General features: G+C 43.0%; 1 protein-coding gene across 8 annotated transcripts in view; it reads right to left on the minus strand.

The window, feature by feature from the left end:
- The window catches only part of PCLO (piccolo presynaptic cytomatrix protein), a 1309308-nt gene that overhangs the window by 367947 nt on the left and 919425 nt on the right, over window positions 1-21936 (minus strand). For all 8 annotated transcript variants that reach the window (XM_069228704.1, XM_069228705.1, XM_069228700.1 and 5 more), the window contains one exon: window positions 8384-8477. In XM_069228704.1, the coding sequence (XP_069084805.1) occupies window positions 8384-8477 (94 nt within the window). The remainder of the gene's footprint in view (window positions 1-8383; window positions 8478-21936) is intronic.

Genomic DNA, 21936 nt, shown 5'->3' on the forward strand with positions numbered 1-21936 from the left:
CACACAATCTGAAGAAGATTAGCTGCCTAACCAAACCAGTAGTTTGGGACTGGGACCTTCATATACTAACACTTGAGCTGGGAATGGGCTGCTTGGGGAAAAGTCACAAGCAGGCTATCCAGGACTACACAGAATGCTGAGCTTATCTGGCAGAAACCCAAGCTGACTACCAATTTGTATTGTTTTGAGAATATACGCAAGAGCCCTTGGTACCTTAGGGCCTGATGTACTAAGCATTTTTGTGGTCACAAATCCTATGATTCACAACATCACCATCACTGCAAATATTTTTGTAGCAATTTGCTGAAAATACACAAAGAGTGGAAAATGCATTTGCTACTCACACTGTGCACTCTATAACTCACTGCTATTCAGAAGGAGGAGGGGATGTAAAAAGTATGTCTCTCTTCATTCCTAAACGCAGTGCAATTGATCAACAACCAATAATCTGCAACCTCAGATATTATTTGGATAGTATAAATTGGGTGCTATCTTTTTACTTAGGGGAATACCTTAGAGACAATTTGTAACTTCCCTTAAGACCCAAAGCTAACAAGTGCACACCGTATTAAATTAATCATCTATATGAACCATCAGTATTCTCCCTCTCACATCTAGGGTTCAACACGTACATGGTCTCACTGGAATACATCCAAATATGTCCTAAAGGAAGGCCATCAGGTCACAAATTCATATTAGATTGGACTACAGCTGTATTAGAGAATCCCTGGGTAACTGACAGAGACATGGAGAGCTCTGTTCACATCTCTGTTTTCAATCCAACGCTATTTTGAGAATTAGTGGTGTTAGTCTCTTATAGATCCTCAAGGAGAGAGAGGGGTTATAGTGCTGTTTATGGATATGCTTTCACTATGGAAATTATTTGCTGTGACTGGGAACAGTATAGGTCCTGCATACAGAAGAAACTGAGTTTGGCTGAAAATAATTGGTGGCACTCTACATTTGGCTACAGACCTAAATTGAAGTTGTAAACCTTCGTACAACTTGACAGATGGACAGGTGTCTGAAGACATTTCCTCATGGTTTGGGGAATGTGAAAGCCTAAAATACATTGTTAAAGAACCCCTGTTGTAAAGGTTGGGACTTTAACTAAAACAATTCAATTCTAGGGAACTTGAACAAGGTGACAACCCTACCAGAAAAGGCATAGCTTTTGAACACAAACCTTAAGCACTCAAAGCTTGCCTCTAATCTTTATTTGGATGATAAAGAGCTTTACCTAAAAAGTGCATCTCTAGGTAACATTCTCTTCCTACACAAAATTCTAAAGGAGATTCAGACAAATCTGTTGCTTAATCACCAAACAAAAAAGGGACTTATCTGTGGATTGGCAGATAATGTATCTGCAGATACCTATACTTCTGAATAAGCCCAGATTCAGGACTGGATCTGGAAACTTTTGTCATTGACCTACTCCGCTGTAAGATGGCACTGGCTCCATCACTGTGCTGGAGGATGTGATGTAACTGAAGTCATATGGTGCTACCCCAGTGACCCCCATAAGTTCTTCATGCGTTTTTTTCCAAGCGCTTAGAGACAGAGATGAGGGGAATGACAGATCAAGAGAGTTAGACTTGGCATCCTTGGCGTGGTCTCCCCAAACTTTTTGACTCTGCTTCCCAGGTTGCTGATGTGTGCTGGACTCTGTTTTTGCTGTTTTTGTTACTCTGGCCACTTTACCACTGCTAACCAGTGCAATTCCTCCTATGTAAAATGAATGTGTACTTGGCTTACACATGGTTGGCATATCTCAGTCCCTAGTAAAGTGCACTAGAGGTACCCTGGGCCTGTAAATCAAATGCTACTAGTGGGCCTGCAGCACTAGTTGCACCTATCACATCAGTAGCCCTGTATACATGGCTCAAACCTGTCACTGCAGTGTCTGTGTGTGCAGTTTTAAACTGCCAATTCGACTTGGCAAGTGTACTCACTTGCCAGGCCCAAACATTACCTTTTTATAATGTGAGGCACCCCTAAGGTAGGCCCTAGGTAGCTCCATGGGCAGGGTGCAGAGTATGTTACAGGTGTGACATGTACTGATTGTGTTACAAGTCCTAACAGTGAAATTCTGCTAAATTTAGTCTTCACTGTTGCACGGCCTATCTCTCTCATAGGTTAACATGGGGCTGCCTTTAAAAATTACTAAAGTGCAGATTCCCTTTCAGAGCAGATAGAAATGTGGAGTTTAGGGTCTCTGAACTCACATTTTAAAAATACATCTTTTAGTGAAGTTGGTTTTTAGATTGTTAGTTTGAAAATGCCACTTTTAGAAAGTAAGGATTTTCTTGCTTAAATCATTCTGTGACTCTGCCTGTTTGTGGATTGCCTGTGTTGGTCAGTTTGACAGTTGGGCTATTTGTGAATCCTCTCTAGACAGTGAAACAAAGGGAACTTTTTTCTAACACCATGCGACAAGATTTTCCATGCTTGTCCCTGGCTGTCAAAGTCAACTCGACTCTGCGCGGAACGGGATGCCACATCCGGAAATCGATGCATCGCTCTCTTGCGAGGGAGGAAAACGACGCATCGCCGACCAGACAAGAAACAACACACAGCCTCCCTTGCGAGGAATGAATCAACACATCATTGCCCTTTTCTGACGCATGCTCGTCTGTTAAGCTTTATTTTTTACGCTAACCAGATACTTAGTGCAAAATCATTGTTTCCATTGTTTTTTATGGAGTAAGACTTGTTCTTTTGAAAATTCATATTTTAACTTGTGTATGTTGGATTTTTGTCATTTTGGTCTGGTTTGATTTAGATACATATTTCCTGTTGTTCTAAACTGCTGTGGTGTCCATTCTGTAGTGGTTTCACTGTATTACTGTGTGTGTTGGTCTGCTTGTGCCAAGCTACCAAGGGGGCGAGAGGGGGTTAACTGAGTGTGATTCTCCTTTACCCTGACTAGAGTGAGGGTCCTTGCTTGGACAGGGGGTTACTGACTGCCAACCAAAGACCCCATTTCTAACAAAGAGTGAATTTGCAGTGTAGGAAACCATCTTGGAAAATTATCATTACCTCTGACCAATGACCATCTTTCGGAGTGGGAAGTTTGACAAGATTGCAGATGAATCTGCAGGTTGACAGAGTACCCACCAGAAAGACTGATACTGATGTGTAATTCTGAATGCATTTTCCCCACCTTCTGAATAGATGCCACATTAGTACCCTTTTGCAGGTGTTGGGTCTAAAGGAGTGATCAGAAAAGGAAATCCTGCAGCACAGAACAAGCAAAATAACCTTGCCTTTTCACTTCTGAGTCCAAGCAATAGTGGTTTGCAAGTGTTAAGGGAAACCAAGCAACACATCTTTGCCATGGAAGTACCACTGACTTGAACTGAAGTTGAAAATGTCACTCTGGTAGAATGACTACAGATCCCCTCATGTAGTTCCTTCTTGGCAAGGGCATAAGATGTTTTAATGCACAAGATGATCCAGAATGATAATGTCCTCTTCTGGATCTCTTGGCCATTTTATCTGCATACATCAAACGAAGAGCTGGTCATCAGACCTAATCTCCCTTTTGCAGTATATGTAATAACTGACCTCCCTACGAGGATCTAGCTGATACAGTCACTTATACTACTTAGTGAGATGGATTAGAGTGAAAAAGATAGGAAGTGTGATTGTTTGCCCCAAACTGAAAGAGGAACCACTCTAGGCAGGAAAGTTGATTTAGTTCTCAAGACAAGCTTGTCTGGATAGTGGCTTATGAAAGGCAAGTGAACACAAAGCAGCTACAATCTGCTGGCACATCTCGTTGTTGTGATGGCCACAATAAAAATAGTCTTAAAAGTTAACAACTGTTAACTGTGCAGGAGTTCACATGCAAAACTACATTAAGATCCCACTGGGGTAGCTCAATAGCCGTGGGAGGAAACATTTACATGAGTCACTTCAAAAATCTGATGTCAATTGGAGATATTAAAAATGAAGGCTAATCAGAAAATCAGATAGAAGTATGAAGGGCAGTAAAGTAGCCCCTGACAGTGCCCAAAGTACAACCCTGCTGGGTTAGTGAAAGAGTAAAGCACAGAATATCAGACTGATGCACCTTCAGCAGTTTCAAATTAGGCTCTCCACACATGTGATAAAGCAATTCCACGCTCTCAAATAGACACATTTTGTGAAGGGGCAAGAAGCTTATCAGTCGCATATGGTGGCAGAAGAAAGGAGCTCTTGTGTCTCTCTCAATCTCCATGCAAGGAGGTGGAAGCTCTTGAGGATAGAAAGCAGAATCTGACCCTTAGATTGAGCGAGAAGGCCTGGTCTGAGAGGCAGTTAGAGCAGAGTACAAAGGAATAGTCTGCATACCACAGACTCCTTGGCTAGTCTAGGAAGACCAGAATGACCGGACCTGGTCCTGGAGCATCTTCTGCAAGATGCATGGAATGAAGGATATGGGAGGAAACAAGTACTGAAGTGGAAAATTCCCTCTCAAATTAAATAAATGCATCCCCAAAGTCTCCTTTAAACGGCTACTACAGGAACCAGAACTATACGCAGTGTGTATTCTTGCTAGTGGCAAAGCGGTCCAGATTAGGGACACCCCACGACCACCTGCTGATAAAGACACCACTCTTGGTCATCAAGATGATGCCAACTTAGGCTGTCGGCCCTCGTTTTAAGAGATCCTGCCAAATGTTTGGTGACAATCCAGATTCCATGCACATATACTCAAGCCCAGAGTTTTACAACTTCCTGGCAGAGAAGATGAGACCCCATGCTTCCCTGTTTGCTTGCATATCACATTGCAGCCATGTTGCATATCAAGATCTTGACAGACCGGCTGCAAAGAGAGGGCAGAAAGTCTTTCAGGGCCAAGTACATTGGCTGTGGGTTTAGTAGGTTGATGTGCTGGATCTGGTTCTCTGGAGACCAAACACCCCTGATTGCCAGATCCTCCAGGCACACACCACATCCAAAGGTGGATGTGTTTGTAACCACTAAGGCTACTGTTTGCGGGGAGCAGAAGGACATCCCTTGGACATCTCTTGTGTAACGGTCTTTCACATGAGTGTTTAGTCTGATTTAAAAGAATTCAGTCTGAACTATCTGTTCTGCTAAAACCCTGATTGCAAGACAAGTATGAAAGAGGACTTCATTGATATTCAGATATAACTACCTTATTTTTTTGGACAGCTAATCAAATTATGCCGACTAAGTTATTATAAAATGCATTTGGACTAGAAGGTAGGGCACGTGTATAGACTGCATGTAGAGTACCAATGTAAAGAGGACAAAATTGTTAATGATTCAAAATCCAGTGGTGCTTCTTGCAAGATTATGATAATTTGAGCGCCCCCACGGTATTGTTTTTTTCTAGCTTAGCCTACAAATTTGGCATGTTGTCAGCAGATGTAAAGTCCTGCAGAGAGCTTTGGGATTCCTGCCATGGCTCTTCAACTTCAAACACAGTCATAACATTCAAATCCTCACCTATATACCTCTAAGTATGTGATTATTTTAAAAGATATGCAAAAACCAAGTTTAGCATGACCACTTGACCTTAGGAGAGGACAGGTTGTGGTAATTAACATGAAGACACGTAGATTGCTTCATTGTGTAAACTTTCTTCTAGTTTATTAGTAAAGCAGAGCTGCAAGGATAACAACGATCTCCACCCTCCACCAGGTTATAAGTGTAATTTCATTTCAAGATAAACCTTCTCAGATTGTTCATGCAGCATTCCATGAAATACTAGTTAGTATTGCACAGAATGCTGACAGCAATAAATTCAAAGTTTTACACAGGTGTAATACAAATATGCTCCCTGTAGGAACAACTGGTTGAGAGGAACAGGCTCCTATCTTTTGAAATAAATTATGTGTAAGGTATAAGGATACCCTGATAATGTCACTGTTAGATGGCACATAGCTGGAGGAGCCTTATAGATATAAGAAACTCATTCCAGTCTGAATATGTTCATTAATGAAGAAAATAGAAACAATATGCTGCTCTCCACAGACAATATTCTATAAAATGGTGATATTCCTTTCAAAATCAGCATACATATTATGGGCTTAGTGGGAAAACAGCCTCCAGAACAAAGTACAGAGACTAAGAGTATCATACAGTCTACAAGGGTGGAATCTTTATCTGTCTTTACTGTAAATACAAATATCTGTAGTATTTACATTAACTTACTATTGATATTTATCATAAGCAATAAAACAGGACCCCAGTTTTCTAAGGACTCACCACATTTGTTCATTTGTAATGAGGTTTAAAAAACAAAGTTAACAAATGGAACTGTGTACAATACAAAAACCCTCAGGAGTTACAGTGTAGTCTTTAATGCCTTATGAGCATAGGTCGTCACACCCAACGTGCATAAGGAAAGGAAATCATTCTGCAAAATGCCATGAGAAGCATATGTTACATCACATACCAGTTTACCATCAATCATTTCAAATTATTGATTCTTTACCCTACTCTTAAGAGTGGACATTTATTTGCTCAGACAGAGTCTAGTGCAAGGGTGAGTAGAGAACATAAAAATTAGTTGACAGGCCTCTATATTTTCCTGTTGCTGCCTTTATGGATCTTGACACTGGGAGTAGCTATGTCAGTACCACCGGTGCCAAGGACAAGTCAAGCCAGTAGCTGCTATGCCTGGCTGCCCCTAATTTAAGTCCAAAAAAAGCAGTAACCTTTCAAACCAAAAGAGAAAATGCTTCTTTAACCAACCACAAATGTAGACTCCCCTTTGTTTTAACCTTAAGAATTTGTTTATATGAACAAACCCCATAGCATTATAATGGTACACAAAGTACATCTAACACCATTGCATTGACCTGCATAATATAGTATAAAATAATAACTTTAACATCAACATTTAACCAAAATGTATTGTATTTATTTTTCATTCCATATAAATACAATTATTTAAAAATATAGGAAAATCCAATTCTCATGTACGGTCAATGTTATAAATTATCTGAGTTTAACAAGTGTTTTGTTTGACAATCTTGGAAGTATCAACACTCATATCATCAACCAATCTTGAAACCATTTTCTATTTTGCCATCCTGCTATTTTTGCCATTGCACAACTTTTAGGTTCTTTGTCATCAAAACATTGTACAATGCAAGCGCTGTGATGGATCTATACAAATCGATAAAGCAGCGTTTCAGTAGCTCTGTTGGTTGATCCCACCTTTTTTAGGACTCAACAAAAATTCTAACTTCTACGGATACATTTTCAAATGTTGATAACCCAATTTGACGTCTAAAGAATTTCATTCAACCACCTTATACCCCTATGGGGCACAGTGAATAATAAGCCATCTGTTTCTCACCCTAAAACGTGACACAAGAAGAAACGTGTTATTGACCATCAATTTTTTCAAAGGGAGCATCCATGGATTTATGACAAATTACATAAGTGCCCACACTTATAAAGCTTATATGTAAACAATTTCAGGATGCTGACACATTCCTTAGATTCACAATTCAAACACTTTACTATGGGGTCATATCACAAAGTTGCTTATCCTACAATAGATAATCATACCAGAAATGTCAAGTCAAGTGTGTAAATTACCATAATTACCATAGTCGCACATTATAAATATAGCTTTAAATCCTTGCTAGTTCATATACCTTGCTATACCACTGTAACCAATGTGTATGTTCTCTAAGATTAAGAGCAACCCTAGACCACAATAGAGGCTAAGTAGCGTAACAGTTCTGCAGACAGGGGCCTTGGTGAAGAACTGCTCCCCCTGAAATAGTGTTAAAACTGATATGCAAAAAGCTAGTCTCTGTCTAGTGTGGCACAGTAAGTAAAAAAAAAATGATGGACCAGCATGCCACCCCAGCGATCATCAAGGGATGAGATTAATCCAAGCATTCCTTAAATAACTTTGATGTTTTTGCCAGAGTGCTAAACCTGCACTGGGCTGAGGTGGCCAAAGTAGGCTGAAACAGGTGTGTGGTTGCTTGTATTCTTGTCTGGATTTGGACACCCAGCCATTAAGACTTTCTTTAAATCTGCTTATACAGAGAAACTCATGTTATCCCCTTTGCTTGTCTCCCCGCTGGCTGCTACTACTTGGGGTATATCATCCACCTACTTACTCCTTCATTTGCTATTCTCCCTCCTCTTCCTCCGAGTGTGGGCTAAAGGTCCAAGTACATCCATGTGCCAGGCATTCCTCTTTTTTCTCTAGGTACATTTTCTCCCACTAGATACTCCATTTTCATCTCTTTAAACATCCCCCTTCTTGTCCAGTCTGAGTCCTCTGAACTCACTGTATTGCACGCAGATGCCAAATGGGGGACAACTGAGCTAACCTAACATGCACAAAATTATACAGTAAATTATTTTAGTATAGGAACTTTATCTCTAAGACACCGACCTGCTCCATCGATATATTTTTATAAATGACTGTTTGATTCCACTCGGGATTCAAGCTCTTCTGCACGTGTTTAGTCCTTCGTTTGTACTCGGCACTGTGTTCAACAAAATAAAAAAAGGAAATTCAGTTAAAGGTAAAACTATGAATGTAAGACAGATCTGATATTAACGGTAATGTCCACAGCTTGACATGTTTTCGATTTCTGCAGCAGCACGTATTGAGGGCATCCTGCAAACGCGCGCATTTGTTTCCCAAAAGGCAACAGAAATAGGCATCAATGAAACAGAGAGACCTTTGGAAATAGCACCAATAAAATATATGTAAGGTTATTATAATCTTGTTATGGTCCCATTTTCTCTTGCTTACATCTTACATCTGCTTTCAGTCTCCCTGAGAGTCTCTGTTTTTTTTATCATTATACTAGCTGAAATTCTGTGCTGCTGCTAACCAGACTTCGAAAAGATCCCACTGTGTTGTTGAACACTATTTTTTGTAGCCAAAGTTACTCAGCAACCCACATTTTGTTCCTCTCGTATCCCTCCTATCAAAAAAAAAATTCTGCATCAGCATTACAATACAGGCACCCCCCTCTTCCATTTTCTGTGAATAAATGTACTACAAAATCAGCATAATTTCACACATGCAATTGAGTTTTCCTATTCTGAAAATGTAGAAAAAACAAGCAGGCGCATGTGAGGATATATTCATGAAGCTCAATAGTTGCCAGAGCCAACAGGTCCACGAGCTACTAACAGCTATCTCCTATCGCATGTATTGTTTAGAGAAGACGTTTTCAGGTTTAAACATCTTGTGTTTTTGCACAGTCGTGAGTAGTTGATATATCTACATACTATTTGTAAAAGAAATCGAGTCCTGAACCTCCATAATAAAAGCATTATTTAGGAGGATCCAAATAGACAGATAAATAGAAAAAAAAAATTTAGCAATCAAGATTCATTATCCTAATACAGACAATCGGACAGTTCTGGAAATTTAAATGTGCTAAGGTAAAGGTCCAGGCTGTTTCATGAAACTTACATACAGCAAGGGCAGAAAGAGAGGAAGTGAAGTAAAGGTGAAGGGGAACAACAGACTGAAAAATGTAGCCAGTCTAGACAGAGATGGGCAGATGAATATAGGAAATATCTGGAAATGCGCTCCCAGTTGGGCATGCTCTTGCATAATTCATGAACCGGGAACACATGCATCTATCTGGAACAATAACAAGGTGTCCTGGATTCTGTTTTCATGCATTGTTTGAATGTCATAAACACTTTCTTCCCTTGTCCTTCTCAAGAGCATAGGAAAACAAATAGATTTACCCGGCCTATCCTGAATATGGGGCAACTCAACTTCTACCAAAGCTGCCCCCATCATAATCTCCTCATCCGTGTCTCGCGTTAGAGAAGAATACACTAAAAAATGGATGCCATTCCTTCAAACGCCTGCCTGCCCGCCCAGAAGCAGAAGCAGACAAGAGAAATACCTTGATTTAAGGGTTGGCTCTGTGACCGGGAAGCAATAAACAACTGCAGACCCTCCTTACAGGAATCCTTCCTTGCTCATCATGCATTTTCAAGGGGTAAGGTTGTGAACCTTTTGGGTCGAGTAGGACCAGGAAACAAGTATGAAAGTGCTTCTTAACATCGCCATGTGACGGGATAGTACAATGCCCAGAAGTCGTTCTTCATATCAAGAATAACTCTAAAGCATCCTAAAGCTCCTGCAGTGGCTTAGACCCTACTTTAGCATTGCTTCTACGTTCTGTCAGCCATAAACACTGCACAGCAAAAGCGCACAGACACTCACACACAAATGGAGGAGTCCTCAGATTATTTTTGGGACAGCCCTACGAATAATGAATGAGTGGCTGCTCAACAATTATGCACTTTCTGTCAAGGAACTAGACCAGTAACTCACATGGCATAAAGCTTAAGTCCAGTGGTCTAAAGGGAATTCCATGTCAGGACCCGAGGCTGGGATTATGCTTTATGCTTTTCTTTCTCTCTTAATTCAGGGCAGTAGGCATTTTATTCAACATTACTCAAACAAAGATAGGATTACAAATCCCCTGAGTCCAAGTATAAAGTTTTCGGTCCACGAATCACATCGAGCGGTCACCATATAACAACATGTCCAAGGAACAGCACTTCCTCCTTCTTCACCACAGTCAGATAAGTGTCCTTCCTTGTGAATGTTATTATAAGGTTGTGTTGTTGCTTGTATAGCTTGTGTACTGATGTTTTATTTTTCTTGCAAGATAATAAGTTAGATATTGTGCCAGTACTGATCCCTCAGACCTGTTCAATGAGGGCGCCCACCATGGGTGAGGCTCAATGCTCACTCCCCACTACCATTAGGCGCTGCATTGTGAGTGTTTCTCCCCTCTGGGCCTGCATTGCTGCTTGTGTAAGCAAGCAAGTACCACCCAGATGGGCTCTCTCACTCCCATTCTCCCCTCTGGCAGGCTGTGTGTTAACTGCTGGCGCTGCCAGTGGTGCTGTCATCACAGAGACAATTGCGCTCCCTTCTTGCTAGTCTATATGCAGTCAGATTGTGAGAGGACATTGCACGTGTAGCGTCCTTGTGGTGTCAGTTTTCAATCTGATCATTTTTTCAGCTCTTGGCAGTGAAGGTTCCCTTGGGTGATTTTTTCCTGGCTCACACATCTGCGTACTGGGTATGTTGCCAGTGTTAAAGGCCTCATAAACTCCCCAGTTGGCTCCCACCAGCCTCTACGGCCTAGAGTGCTCCCAGCCAGTTTATCACAGGGGGCATTATATAGGGTTTAACAAAGAGCCTCTTTTCCCCACACCTGTCATACATTGCAAGGACATTGCCAGTATAAAATATGACTGTTCCTGGACACAGTGCCAGGAACCTGGAGGGGAGACTTTCTTACGGGAGCAAGAGCGGGATGTTTACTGCTTACTTTGGATGAGCAACTTGTTGATTTGTTTGAAACATCATTACAGCAGGCAATTTCTGAAGCTTTGGAACGCTTTGAGCAGATAACTAATGATAAGAGCTGTGCAGTGCAGCATGAACCTTCCTTTGGGGAAACTCAGGAGGTCCCCAAAACGACCTCAAAGGCTACACCTAAAGGTTTGTCCTGACCTCCCTCGGATGCCTTTGGGCAGCTCAGGTTGGCGTTCTTGAAGCGCCAGGCCAGTCACAGGCTAGACCCTGTTATGCCTGGCATTACCCCCATCCAGACAATAGTCGTACTCCTTCAGAAGGTATAGATGACAAGGAAGATCTTGGGGACCCTGATAATGAAGATTCTGATTAACTATGGCCCTGCAGACCTTAGAGGATGGAAGAAGGCTCCAAACGTCCCAGACTGGATTCTTCTTCCCCTAACCCTGGAATGAGATGTTAGCAGAACCAGAAGTCATGCTAGATCCAGAAATCATCTGCCACACTCAATCGTTTGAATGCGTACCAACCCAGAGTGGTTCAGTATGTGGCCACCTGTATCTGCAAAGCAATGAAAAGGAGGGTTGGGGCCGCCTAAGGGCAAAATGTCCAAGGCCACCTCTAGCTAGCAAAGTTGCCTTGACGCCAGAAATTAGTGGCAAGATGGCTACATTCACTGTGAAAAATTGGCAGGACAAGTTGTTGGAGCTCCAGAATAGAGCCAAAAGACACTGGAAATCTAATTTCTCCTGAAATCCACTCAGAATGGGCACAATGGACCATAGGCGTCCTAGGCAACACTAGCTGCACCCTCTACACTGAGAGGTGACATTCTCTGCTGATTAAAATCAACCCCAAGTTGTGGGAATTGGACACTTCGGAGGTCGATGAAGTGGCAGACGGCGGCCTCTTTGGGGCGCCATTCATGAAAGAACCTGGTAAATTTGTTACCACCTTTTAATCGTTGGACCAAGCCCAACCATCTCTATAGAGGGTGTTGGAAGTGGCCTTTCTGCAGGGTCACCCCCACACTTTTTGCCTTCCTCCTTCTCTTTTTCTGACCTCATCTTTGCTGGCTTTAGAACTCTGCGCACTTTACCAATGCTAATCAGTGCTAAGGTGCATATGCCTAAAACATGGTGACATTGGCTAATACCCAATTGGCATATTTAATTTACTTGTAAGTCCCTAGCAAAGTGCACTAAATGTGCCCATGCCCTGTAAATTAAAACCTACTAGTGGGCCTGCGGCACTGGTTGTGCCACCCACATAAGTAGCCTCTAACCATGTCCCATGCCTGCCATTGCAGGGCCTGTGTGCAGTTTCACTGCCACTTCGACTTGGCATTTAAAAGTAATTGCCAAGCCTTAAACTCCCCCTTTTCTACATATAAGTCACCCCTAAGGTAGGCCCTAGGTAACCCATAGGGTAAGGTGCTATGCAGGTAAAAAGCAGGACAGGAACATGTGTTCTATATGACCTGGTAGTGTAAAACTCCTAAATTCGTTTTACACTGCTGTGAGACCTGCTCCTTTCATAGGATAGGATTAGGGCTACCCTCATATACTGTTTGAGTGGTAGATTCCGATCTGAAAGGCGTAACCAGGTCATATTTAGTGTGGCTAGAATGGTAATAGAAAATCCTGCTTATTGGTGAAGTTGGATGTGATATTACTATTCTAGAAATGCCATTTTTAGAAAGAGAGCATTTCTCTACACTTAAAATCCATCTGTGCCTTACAGCCTGTCTGCAATCCACATCTGGGCTGGTTGACAGCTTCCTTATGTATTTCACCCAGACAGCCACATAAACAGGATACTTAGTCACACCTGCACTCATCTGCATACTGAATGGGTTTTCCTAGGCTGGAAGGGTGGAGGGCCTGACACTTACATTTCAAAGGCTAGTGGCCTGCCCTCACACAATGGCCTGTGAAACTCCCTACTGGGACCCTGCCAGACAGACCTGTACTGAAAGGGGAACTTGAGCACTTCAAAACCTCTCTTTTTGGGTATATCCCCCAGTTGGGGGGTTGGCAGTCCATTGTGTGAGGGCAGGCCACTAGCCTTCCAAATCAGACGCTTCTGGACCTGAACATGCAAACTGTCAAGAGGAACTGCCTGGCTGCCCAAATGTCTTATCTGAACTACTTTGCTGAGAAGGACTGCTGCCCTGCTGTTGCTTTGCTGCCCTGCTGCCATCTGACTTTGCTGAGAAGTGCTATCCAAGGGCTTGGATTGAGCTTGCCTCCTGTTTTCTGAAGTCTCAGGGCCAAAAAGACTTCACCTGTTCTGGAAACTCCTTGTGCGCCGAAAATCAACGCACAGCCTGCCAGAAACGATGCACTGCCGTTTTGCAACCAAGAAATCGCTGCACTGCTGAGTCGGAATGACGCAGGCTGACTTCCCAAGTGAAGAATCGACGCAGCACCTGCCTTGCAGCCGGAAATGTGATGCACAGCCTACCAGATCAACACACAGCTGAACTGGAACAATGCAGCCCAACTTCCTGAGTGAAGAATCAACGCAGCGGCAGCAGTGCAGCAGGAAATTTGCCACATCACCTACTGGATCAATGCAACGCCTGTGACTTCTTTCCGCACGCCCAGGGTTTCCCTGCATCGTCCCTGGGCATCACAAAAGATCCCAACATCGCAGTGGGGAACCAAGACTGCACACCGCAAAGCCCCTTGCAGCATGGAAAGAAACAACGCATTGTCTGTACTGCGTCAGAAAATCCAACGCACACCCTATTTTTCCATGTCTCAGGCATCTCCTCCTCCTCTGCGGTCTCCATGTGTGTTATTTTTTATGCAAACCAGGTACTTTGTGTAAGCAAGAGACAACTGTTGTTTAAGACACCTTTTAATCTTGCAAAACTGATATCTCAACTTGTACTTATTGAATCTTTATCATTTTTTACCTTAATTTAACCAGATAAATATCTTACATTTTTCTAAACCTGTGGTGTATTTTTGTGGTGTTTCCACTGTGTTACTGTATGATTCATTTCACAAAAACTTTACACAAGTTAAGACTGACTGCTCAGTGCCAAGCTACCAGATGGTGGGCACAGAATAATTTGGATTGTGTGTGACTTACCCGGACTAGGATTGTGGTCCCTACTTGGACTCAGCCAACTAGAGACCACATTTCTAACAGTAACATTGGCACCTACCCCACTGGCAACTTGGACTCTGCCAACTTGGACTCTGCCAACTACAGACCCCATTTCGAACAGTAACGTTGGCACCTATCCCACTGGCATATTTAACTTACCTATAAATTGCTAGTAAAATGCACTATATGTGTACAGGGCCTGTAAATTAAATGCTACTAGTGGGCCTTCAGCACTGATTGTGCCACCCACGAGTAGCCCCATAATCATGTCCCAGACCTGACATTGCAAAGCTTGTGTTTGCAGTTTTACTGCCACCTCAACTTGCCATTTAAAACCCTTTACCAAGCCTTAAACTCTCCTTTTTTTATATATATCTGTTACCCCGAGGTCGGTCCTATGTGACCCACAGGGCAGGGTGCAGTGTATTTAAAAGGCAGGACATGTACCTGTATTTCTTACATGTCCTGGTAGTGAGAAACTCCCAAAGTCATTTTTCACTATTGTGAAGCCTGTTTCTCTTGTAGGCCAGCATTGGAAATCCCCTTATATGCTTTAATTGGTATTTTTTTTACGTGAATGGAGTAGCATTGTCATGTTTGGTATGGCTGGAATGGAAGTGAGAAATCCTGCTACTGGTGAAGTTTCATTTAACGTTATATTTAGAAATGCCACTTTTAGAAAGTAGACATTTCTCTGCACTTACTGCTCTCTGTGCCTTACAGCCTTTCACCTATCCATGTCTGGTCTGTGCTGGTTCGCAGCTCTCATTGTGCATTCCACCCAGACAGCCATAAACAGAGGACACTAGGCTGCATCTGCATTCATCTACATACTGATGGCAGGAAGGGTGGAGGGGCTCTCACTTAAACTTCAAAGGGCAGTGGCCTTACCCCACACAAGGGACAGATAGCCCCCCCCCCACAGATCTCCTGGCAGGCTGAACTGGGTTGAAAGGGGAACCACTCTTGAAATTCGCCGTCACTTCAAAAGCACATTTGGGTATAAGTACTGGGTCTCTGACCATCTCAAATCGGACACTTCTGGACCTGGCACTGATCCTCTATCAGAAGAAATGCTGTGCTGCATAAAGGACTCAACTGGACTGTTTTTCTGCACGGACTGCTTTTCTGCTTGTTGCCCTGCTGCTTGCTGCTTTCTGACCCTGTTGCCTTACAACCAGAGTGATCTCCAAGGGCTTGTTGGCTTTTCCCCTCTTCTCCTGCAGTCTCATGGACATCAAAGACGTCTGGTGCTGCTGGACTCTGCATTTTGTAAGTCTAACCTCTGCCTCGGGTGCCCCCTTCAAGCTCTGGGCATCAGAAGTGGGTTCAGCAGCTGAGTTCTACAAAAAAAGATGCATCCTCGAACAGGCGGAAAAATCGGTGCATTGCATCTCCGATGACGATGCAGTGGCTGCCCGACGACAGTGGAGTTACAGCCTGTGTGACTTGCTGACAACGCTCTGTGCGGCCCGACGACAAATCATCACATTTACCTCAACAGAACCCGCCTATGATGCAGTAACCTGACTGCGTGGAAAAGAACGAAGCATCTTGCCCTCCCCGTGGCTGCACAGCTCCATGAGAGGCCCTGTTTCAGTGGCTCCTGCGTGGGTTTTGTAGCCAGCCTACCCTCCACTGTGGTCAGCCTGGATTTTGGATTTGTACCGGTCTCATGTAACCAAAAGTAACACCTCTAGTGACTTCTGAGCATTGTTTCACAATTAATCTTTACAAATTCATATCTTACCTTCTCCTGGATGGATTTTTGTCATTGTGGGATTGTTTCACTCATATAAATATTCTCTATTTTTGCAAACCTGGTGTGGAGTCTTTTTTGGGTGTTTTCACTGATTTACTGTATGAGTTACTGCACAAATACTTTACACATTGCGTTCTAAGTTGAGCTTGCCAGCTCTGTGTCAAGCTACTCGAGGGCGAGCACATGATAATTTAGGTTGTGTTGTGACTTACCCTGACTAGGTTTGTGGTCCCTACTTTGACAGGGAGCATACCTCTGCCAAATAGAGACCCAATTTCTAAAAGTGATAGATTAACATGATTAGTGGACTGGCTTGTTTATACTCAGATTCATGGGATTTGCCATATATTGCCATACATGCACAGGCACAAATGCAATCCTTGCAAAAAGTAAAATCAAAGAGGTAAGTTATATGTCTTTTTCTCCACCAAAACTGTGCCTAGATCCCTTTATCACAGAGGAATATTCAACAACAAAACTGGGCTGTTAATATTTCTGAGTGACCACAGAACCGATCACCCCAGTTATGATACAGTTAGGCAGAGAATGCCTGAAGAACCCAATGGCTCACAATGATAATTAAAGTATTGAGGTTTTTATCAGCATGTTTTTTTCTCAGTTTATGGATGATGATTGTCGTTAACGGAAACATTAGCCAAATGTAAGTGGAATGCATGAGACAAATGGTGGGGCGTTATATCAAACGTCATCAAATAGTGGTGACATGTTGGTCAAATTAGACCTACCACAGAGACAAAAGTTGGCAAAAATAGGCACACAGTGTATTATAGCAGGTTTTGTAATCCAGGATGATCTAAAAATTACAAGTGGACACTGCCCCGTCAAATGTGCAGGTTGAAGGAAAAGATGATGGCAACATTTTGTAAAGGTGTTGTGTAAATAAAGTTTATTCTGTAAGGTTCCACTGAAAACCAGATACTAAAATCATCCTAAATTAACTACATACAATTGTTTTTTTTTAGAAAGGGAAAAGAAGACGTTACCATTGTAATGCTCTTTGTGGTAGATACTCTAATTGAAGTTCCTCATATTTTGTAATCCCCCTTGGCACCAGATCTATCATTTTCATAGCAATTGCTCCTGTCTCTGCAGGGGCCTCATGCCATTTATGTATGCGGCAACATGGAGTTGCCACTGTGTGCTGACATCAGTTTTGCCTAGATACTTTTCCACGCCCTCAGGTGCCAATCAACTCTAATATAATACAAGTGTGATAGTATGCAACAGCAAACATGGAACTTTTTTAGAACTTTAGGACAATGAGGGGATATGGTGGTGAGGAATCTGTGATTAGATGAAGTAACCACCAGAATGAGCCTTACTAAAGATAAGTAACTTGTTCTCTGATGCATCCTTTAAACCCAGATTCCTCACCTTTTGAATCCATACTAAAGCATTATCTCTCAAAAAGTGAAAGGTCTGAGGAATGGTCTTACATGAGGAAATTGTGCAGATCTGAGAAGGCAAAATGGTCCTCCCTGCTGACTTCACTATCGAGACAGTAATGCCTGGTGAAGTTGTGTACAGATGCCCATGTCACATCCTGGAAGATCTCTAACACCAGAACACTGCTAGACAAAGCTATCATGGTGGCCTTGGGTCTGGTGGAATGTGCCTGAAGCCCCTAAAGAGGTTCCTTTTTAGCAAGGACATAGCATGTTTTTATGAATATTCACTTGGAAAACGTTTGCCTCTGATACAATTTTTTCTTCTTAGAATCAGCAAAGCCAGTGTGCAGATGACTGGCCCAAACTAGAGAGACGATGATTCCGTCACTTCTGTGAGCTCTAAGGGGTAGGGACAGTGGTTGGTTGCATGTCAGGTTTTGTCAGAAAGCCCCTACTGGAGACCTGGGTTGCCTCCTCTGAAATGGAGGTGCTGTCCAATAGGCAACCTCAGCATTGAGCCCACTGCACTGTTTACACTTCTGGACCCACATGTACAACCCAGTCCGATGGACTAATAGGACGCACAAGGAAAAGTCTCAGAATCATCCATGCCAGAACCCAGGAGTGTGCTCAAAACACCAGGATCATAAATTGAATGTCCCAGACTCGTTGTGGGGGTGGAGAAGCTTTGCATGCTACTGTATCCATCATGGCCCCAATGGCAGGCATCCTCTGCACTGGCTGCAGGTGCTCATTGATTGATAGCTTCAGGAGTGACAGAAGAGTGACAGGTATGTGCAGGTGGCCCATATCTGACTGAAGTTAGACCACATTCAGCAGTCCGTCATCAAATACATGTATCCCTGACCTGCAAAGATGAGGTGCAACATTGTCATCACCTAAGTAACCACAGAAGGGGTGGGTGTGAAGCAAAAGGGCAGGACGGAGAACTGCAAGTGTTTTGACACTACCAAACAAAGGAAGTGTGTGCAAGACTACAGTATGGGCACATGAAAGTGCACTTCCTCCAAGTCCAAGGACAACATCCAGTCCCCGAAATCCAGGGTAGAAAGGACTGTGGTCAGACTCAGCATCTTGTCTTTCTAAAGGCAGGTGTTCAAAAATAGAAGGTCTAATATTGTCATGAGTTGGGGACCAGAAAATGGCAGGAGTAACCCTTTCTCATCTGTATCTTCCTCTGAATCCCTCTCTATGGCTGCTTTGACTAGCATAAAGTGAATCTTCTGTGCCAGAATGGAGTCATGATCTGCTGAAGTCTGAACCAAAACAGATGGAACATGAGGGAGGGTGGATGCAAAGGGAATGGCACAACTACACTGAATGATCTGCAGCACCCACTGGTCTGGAGTTACTGCATTCCAGCGAGGCACAAACAAACACAATTTGTCCCCTTCCAGTTCTGAGTTGAAAGGGCAGGGGGAATGAAAGCTGCTTAATCACAGGAGCAATGGAAAATGAGGACATTTGCTGCCTTCTTGAGTCACTAAAGTATTGTAGTGGCTGTTGTATGAGTGCCAAGGGCTGCCCCTGATGATAGGTACGGCCCCAAGAGTAGCCTCTGTATTTCTAGTATTGCACGTGGAGTCAAGGGGATGGAGAGAATCCATCTAAAGAGTGTGCCATAGCACAGTTGTTCCTAAATCGCTCCTGCACATAATCAGCTTTTCACCAAAAAGCCTGCACCTGCGAAACAGCATATCCAAGTCATTCTGTCTTAGGGGGTATGAGGTGCCCAGGCCTCTCACATTCTGTAGGTCTAAGTAGAGGTCAAAATGTGTGTAATGAGGGGGAGTATATTATCTGCCTCCTTGTCATCATCATCCTCATCATGTGGATTATCTTGAAGTACTTAGGTGTTCATCCTAAATTGGAGGGTGTGCATTGGTAATCTGATATCTCTACATAGGTCTGCTGGGGCTGTCGTTGGCTCCAGATCAGAGATAGGTGTTGGGTTAGGACCCATGGTAGGTGCCAGAGGAGTCGGAGCCAGTACCAGAGCATTCCAAATCCAAAATACCTCAGGAAAACCTCAGGCGCGTTAGTGGAGATATGGGCTTGTGCCAGTAGAGAGAAGACCAACCAGGTCACTCAGCAACAGGAGGAATCCCACCAGCGGAAGTCTGATTCAGGGCCCTTAAAGTTCCTTGGGTCCACATGCACTCCAGAGGGAGCTGACAACATCCTTAAAAGCTGCAGCATGACTTCCCACAAGGCATCTATCTGCTACAGACTTGACCAGCATCAGGATGATACAGAGTCAGATGATGGACGTGGAGTCTTTTAAGTGCTGACTTTTCCCCAGAGCTGGAGCAATGGGACCATGCATTTTTGGGGAAGTTGGTCTCTCAAGTTCATCTTCAACTTACCCGAAGACAGTAATTTTTAGCAAGAAAGGGGCCTAAAACTTAGAGCTAATATGGGTTGCAACTTGGAGTGCAACACACCCATTTTGTGTAATTGGTGATGTACAGCTGTGCCTCCTGCTCACTGGCGGCCTTCTTGTGCACCAGGAAGAATTTATTGCATCATGCCAAGCCCTTAGACATCATGCCTAGCCCCTAGACACCACAGGCAGACATTGCGTGATCTGTGACTGGCAAAAACGTCATGCTGTCACAGTAAGGTTTGAAGCATGCGTTTCATGGGCAAGACATATCCCTAGCACAATAAATATAAAAATATGTATTCAGAGTCTGTAAACATGGGGAAAGAAAATTGGGAGCCGAGCAATAGATCAGCATCTTAGGGTGTGGAAAGAAAGGACTGTGAACATGCAGGGGGCGGGGTGTTCTATATACTGCTCTGTGTCATTACTTCCAGAGATGGTGTGAGGCTGCTGTAGAGTACTACTGCACTACCTGCCTGCAGGCAGAAGCAATTGCTATGAAAAGTTCTATATCCAGTCTGGCCCCTGGGAATTCAAAATTTGAAGAATCCGTGAACAGAGGTATTCTTCAGAAAATCATTTTTTAATTTTCATCAGCAGGCATTGCTGAGGCAGAAAGTTGTGCAGGTGACCCTAGGTAAGATCTAGAGTATAAGAATCCATCAGGAGACTATTGCCACAGTAAACCTCAAAATCCCAGTTGACATCATCAAACAAATGAGCATTCTAGAAAGCCTATTGTTTGTAATTTTTAAAGATGCAGGATTCAGCAAAAAAGCAACTTTTTTGCTACACAGGACCACCCCCTTTCATAATGTATCAACAAGTGCAAATGGAAAAGTAATGAAAGAATTTGGAAAAGAACACTATGTTGACAACTGATGACTCAGAGGACCATGAGACAGAATTCTCCAGACCAACAATTTTAACAAGTTCTAAAATGAGGGTGTGGAAGCTCAGGTTTGTTTTTGTTTGCCAAATTTGAATGGTTACATTTACTCTTATCATTTAGCTACCATAAGTAGGACATCTCGCTGTAGCCTAATGCTAATCAATTTGCTTGTGGAAATAATAAAACAATGTCATTCGCTTTTACTGCTATATTTCCAACACATGCCTTTAAAAGCTTTTATATTTAGCTTTAAAGTTAAGCCTGGTAAGGCTAATGTCAATGTATCTCCTAAAGCTGGTCTTCTTAATGCATGATAAGCTCTTTTCTGTAAACATGCATTAAATAATATTTCACTTTTACAAAATCTCCATTTTCTGTGGATCACTGAAATGTGGTGGTCAGATGTCTCTGATATAAGGCTTGGTTCCATCCAATTTCCACCTTATTAAGAAAGACAACCAAGGTTTCGGCTGGTCAGCCCAGGGGGAAATGGGCAGCAGAATTGTCATTTGCTCATAATAGAGCTGGTGGTAATGCTGTCGCATGCACGAGGCACCAGCACCCTTGAAATGCGCACTGTCTGTAGCAGCAGACAGTGCGCATTTCAAGGGTGCTGGGCAGAGGGGCCCGTGCACTGGCAGTGCAGGGGCTCCCCTGTGGACTGTTCCCCAAAAGTGGGATCAGTGGTTTATAACATGGTAGGTAAATATACTTACTTTGCATGCAAAGTAGTGGTGCATGCCAAGACAAAAAAAACAATATTCCTCACCGGGTCATTGTATGTAGAGCGGTCCAGATGAAAGCCCTGGACCAAAGAAGCCGTAATTTTAGGGTTTTAAGTAGATATAGCACCTAAAAGCCCAAAGCACCATTAGTGGTCATCTGTTCGTACTAGACCAGTGGAAAGTCACAAGTTCAAGTTGACCCCCATGGAGTGCAGGCCAGATAGAGGGACCAGGTTTCTCCTGCTGAAAAAGGTAATCTCAGTCTGGCATGAAGATTTCCGTTCACAGTGGAGGAAGCTGTGAGCAGCAGTGAAAGTGT

This window comes from Pleurodeles waltl, chromosome 4_1, assembly GCF_031143425.1.
Source record: "Pleurodeles waltl isolate 20211129_DDA chromosome 4_1, aPleWal1.hap1.20221129, whole genome shotgun sequence".
In the NCBI taxonomy this organism is placed as follows: domain Eukaryota; kingdom Metazoa; phylum Chordata; class Amphibia; order Caudata; family Salamandridae; genus Pleurodeles; species Pleurodeles waltl.